At 43.9% G+C, this 3,389-nt stretch overlaps 1 protein-coding gene across 1 annotated transcript; it reads left to right on the forward strand.

Moving 5' to 3' along the window:
* Window positions 1-962: 962 nt before the first annotated feature.
* Window positions 963-2,759, forward strand: LOC111236729 (thymosin beta-12). Its single transcript, XM_022765580.1, has 3 exons — window positions 963-1,070; window positions 2,354-2,466; window positions 2,609-2,759. Exons 2-3 carry the CDS (start codon window positions 2,367-2,369, stop codon window positions 2,641-2,643), a joined length of 135 nt encoding a protein of 44 aa, XP_022621301.1. The 5' UTR covers window positions 963-1,070; window positions 2,354-2,366; the 3' UTR covers window positions 2,644-2,759.
* Window positions 2,760-3,389: the final 630 nt, after the last annotated feature.

Genomic DNA, 3,389 nt, shown 5'->3' on the forward strand with positions numbered 1-3,389 from the left:
AAGTGCTGTATTTAAATCATTATCAGGTACTTGTATTTGAATATTTCCATATTGTGCCGCTACAATAAAAATTGCATATTATTTCCATATTTATCCAACAGCTGGAGTTGCTGGTTACTTTGTAAATTTTACATTAAAAATGTAGAAAGATTGTGACTCTTTAGGAATAAAAAGGAGCATCTCTTTGGACCCCTTGTCTCATCCTCATGTGTCTGAGTTGTTTGCAGCTTTACCATGAGACTTCCCTTCTAAACCTTCACAGATGATTTAACAGAGACTCAGAGATAAGATAAAATAAAATAAAATAAAATCCAATATGTCACAAACAAAAGATAAAAGTCCAAAAAATAAATACAAATTTGTCAGAAGTTCAGATTTCTCTCTGGATGAGTCAGACCCATCCAACTGTACAGAGAGCTTTTGAGACTATCTCCATCTCCACCTTCAATCGCACCTCATCTATTATTAGAAAACAATAGAAACACTGACTGGCCTTGCATCTGCTGGAAAAATGAGAGGAGTGGTGCATTCAGGGATCATGAATGTGAAACTGCCACCAGGAGGCGCCCTCTCTGCATGAATGTGCAGCCACAGACAGATGAAAGCAACGAGAAAGGACACGTTTTGAGCAATTTAAGTCACAAGATAAGTTATTTTCAACAGAATGCAGGGCAATCTAAGGGTACATTTGAAGTAAAGCAGCTGTGTTGACGCTAAACAGAAGTGTAGAGGCTCTTGATGTGTAAGAGAGATAAAATAAGAGATGGAGTGGAGCCTTCAGCGCCACGTGGCTTACAGTAAAACGCACAATAAATCCTTATATTTCCATTTCTCTCCTCTGGGAAATGATAACATGAAATCTTGAAGCCCTCAGTCTTTGCTCTCAGAGGCATGAGGGTGGAGGTTCCGTGCCTCTCCAGCAGGGGGACACAGGAGGATGGAGGAGAGCCGGTGATGTCAGAGTCATTAGCATATTTCTGACTATATCAGATGCTTGCGCAAAGACGCGCCACTACTGCTGCAACGCACTGACCAGAGACCTTCCAGACATCCCGTCAGCCAACGCTCCGGTAAGACCTGTTCACCAGCTCATTTCACTTCTTTGTGCTTCGCTGGCTGCAGCTTTTAAAAGAGTGAAACTGTCACATCAGTGTGAGAAATGTGGTCAGGGCGTTTTTTGTGCCAAATAGACAACCAAAGACAAAACATGAAATAATGTGGTTTTTCAGTGGATGCAGCTTGTTTTTTTTTTTGTTTTTTTGTGTCCTAAAAGCTTAAGAGTGTGATGTGACATCAGAGGCAGACATGTGAGGTTCGTCTTTGTCTCTAACGCAACACATTCATGCACATCAGCCTGTTTCCTTTGTTGCCGTTTGTGCTCGAGCTGCGTGCGTCTGGTCCCATTATTTAAGACGATGCCTTCACGTGTCCATTGCGCTTTTAATAGCTCATGAGCACATGTTTTTTTTTGTTTTTTGTTTTTGTTTTGTTTTTTTGGAGTGTGAATTGAAATTTGCGGAGTTGAACTTGGGGATTTTTTACGACCAAGATGAGTGAGCAAAATGCCAAATCTGGGCGGTGGTTCCTACAGATTGCGCCCCAAGGGGAGAAGTACGTGACAAGTGAATGCGGATGTTGCACAGCGTCCATGTGGAAAGCCCCTGAGTGGACACTCATTATCCCTCCTTTACCTCCAGAATATGACCATTTTTTCACCATATAGTGTTATTTTTTTTAAAGATAATTTGCAAATGAGCAGCAGTCTTTGTTTTTTTATTTATTTTTTTTCTTGCTCTGCCCAGCATGGGAACTTCTATTGTTATGTAAATGTCGGATTTGAACGCCTTGAACTGGCCTCATTGTCTGGAGCAGCCTGTCCCCTCTGTGTGCAGCATCCCCGGGATTGCGCGTTGGATAACGGGCTGGATGTTCAGTCAAATCACGCCGTGCAAGAGCCGCAGGGCGAACAAAAGAAGGCGGACACATCCGCGCACATTAGAGGGAAAAGTAGTCTGCGGTTGCGCATGTAGTTAAACTGGACAAATGATTTCTGGCCACTGAGATTTTAGGCAACGCCCTTCGGCTGATCCATAGTCAGTGTAGACCGCATGCTCTGGTGGGGGTTTTTTTTTATTTTTTTTTTTTTTTTACCTTTTTTAAAAACCTCTAACATTTTTAACAGAATACATATTATACATTAGATATATATATTTTAAGGAATCTCTCTCCTCAGCTGTTTCTGTGTGGAGATTACAGCTGGCCAGCACCTGTAGTTTGCACATTAATAGTGGTGTGGTGCAGTGACCAGAGGACTGCAGGTCTCTGACAGTCTGCTTCCTTCCTCATCTTCCAGACTCTCTGCAACCATGAGTGACAAGCCTGATATCTCAGAGGTGACCAGCTTCGACAAGACCAAGCTGAAGAAGACAGAGACGCAGGAGAAGAATCCCCTGCCTTCAAAAGAAAGTAAGTGTGTGTGTGTGATGCATTACATCACATTTCTTAACTGTTTCTGTGCCGTTAACCAACACTTCTACAGAAAATGCAGCTTTACTGTGTAATTTTATCTCACATCTTTCCTCTCCTCTCTTCTCTTCTCCCCCTGCAGCCATTGAACAGGAGAAGGCAGCGGCGACGTCGTGAAGCCCCTCCCTCCCGTCATGCACTGTACACCCCCCCCCCTCCTCCCGCATTGCCTTGTTTTCAGTCACTTCTTTTAGCTGTATAACTTTGTAACCGAAATTATGAAACGACAAACATAACCAAGCTGCACAGCCTGTGGACGGATGACGCCTTTCGTCAGGGCAGCCGGGCGGCCCCCGTCCCCCGTCCCCTGTCCCCTCCCTTCCATCAGCAAACACCACCTTCACCACCTTCACGCTTGTCTTTCTGTCGGGAGATGAGGAAGATTTGCCTAGAGACGGAAGCAGGGGAGGAGGAGCAGGGGACTGCAGAAGACAGTCCTCAAGGTGCACGCCTCTTCTTTAACACCTTCACCACCAAAATCGACGTGCAGCGGAGAGGCCCGAGGGACGGGGCGTGGCCTCTGTCCCAGGAAGCTCATCATCGTCTCCCCAAAACCACCAACACCCAACTTCCTGTGTGGCTGCTTTTGCGCCAAAGCTGAGGCGTCAAGCTTATTATTTTTCGTTTTTATTGTTTTTTCGTCTTCTAATTTTCGGTAAATGCACAACTTTGTTTGTACGCTGGCCAAAATGTAAATGCCCCAAAAATTGATACTGTTGTCTGTCACAATGTTTTTTCTTTTGTATGTACACGAGGATTAAAAAAAAAAGTGTAACGGATTCCACCTTGATCTGGGAGATACTCAAATGGACCTTTATTTACGGTTTAATTGTAACATACTTTGGCTTTTTGTCAGAGTTATT

The sequence above is a fragment of the Seriola dumerili genome, unplaced genomic scaffold (assembly GCF_002260705.1).
Source record: "Seriola dumerili isolate Sdu_G_001 unplaced genomic scaffold, Sdu_1.0 BDQW01000716.1, whole genome shotgun sequence".
Lineage (NCBI taxonomy): Eukaryota > Metazoa > Chordata > Actinopteri > Carangiformes > Carangidae > Seriola > Seriola dumerili.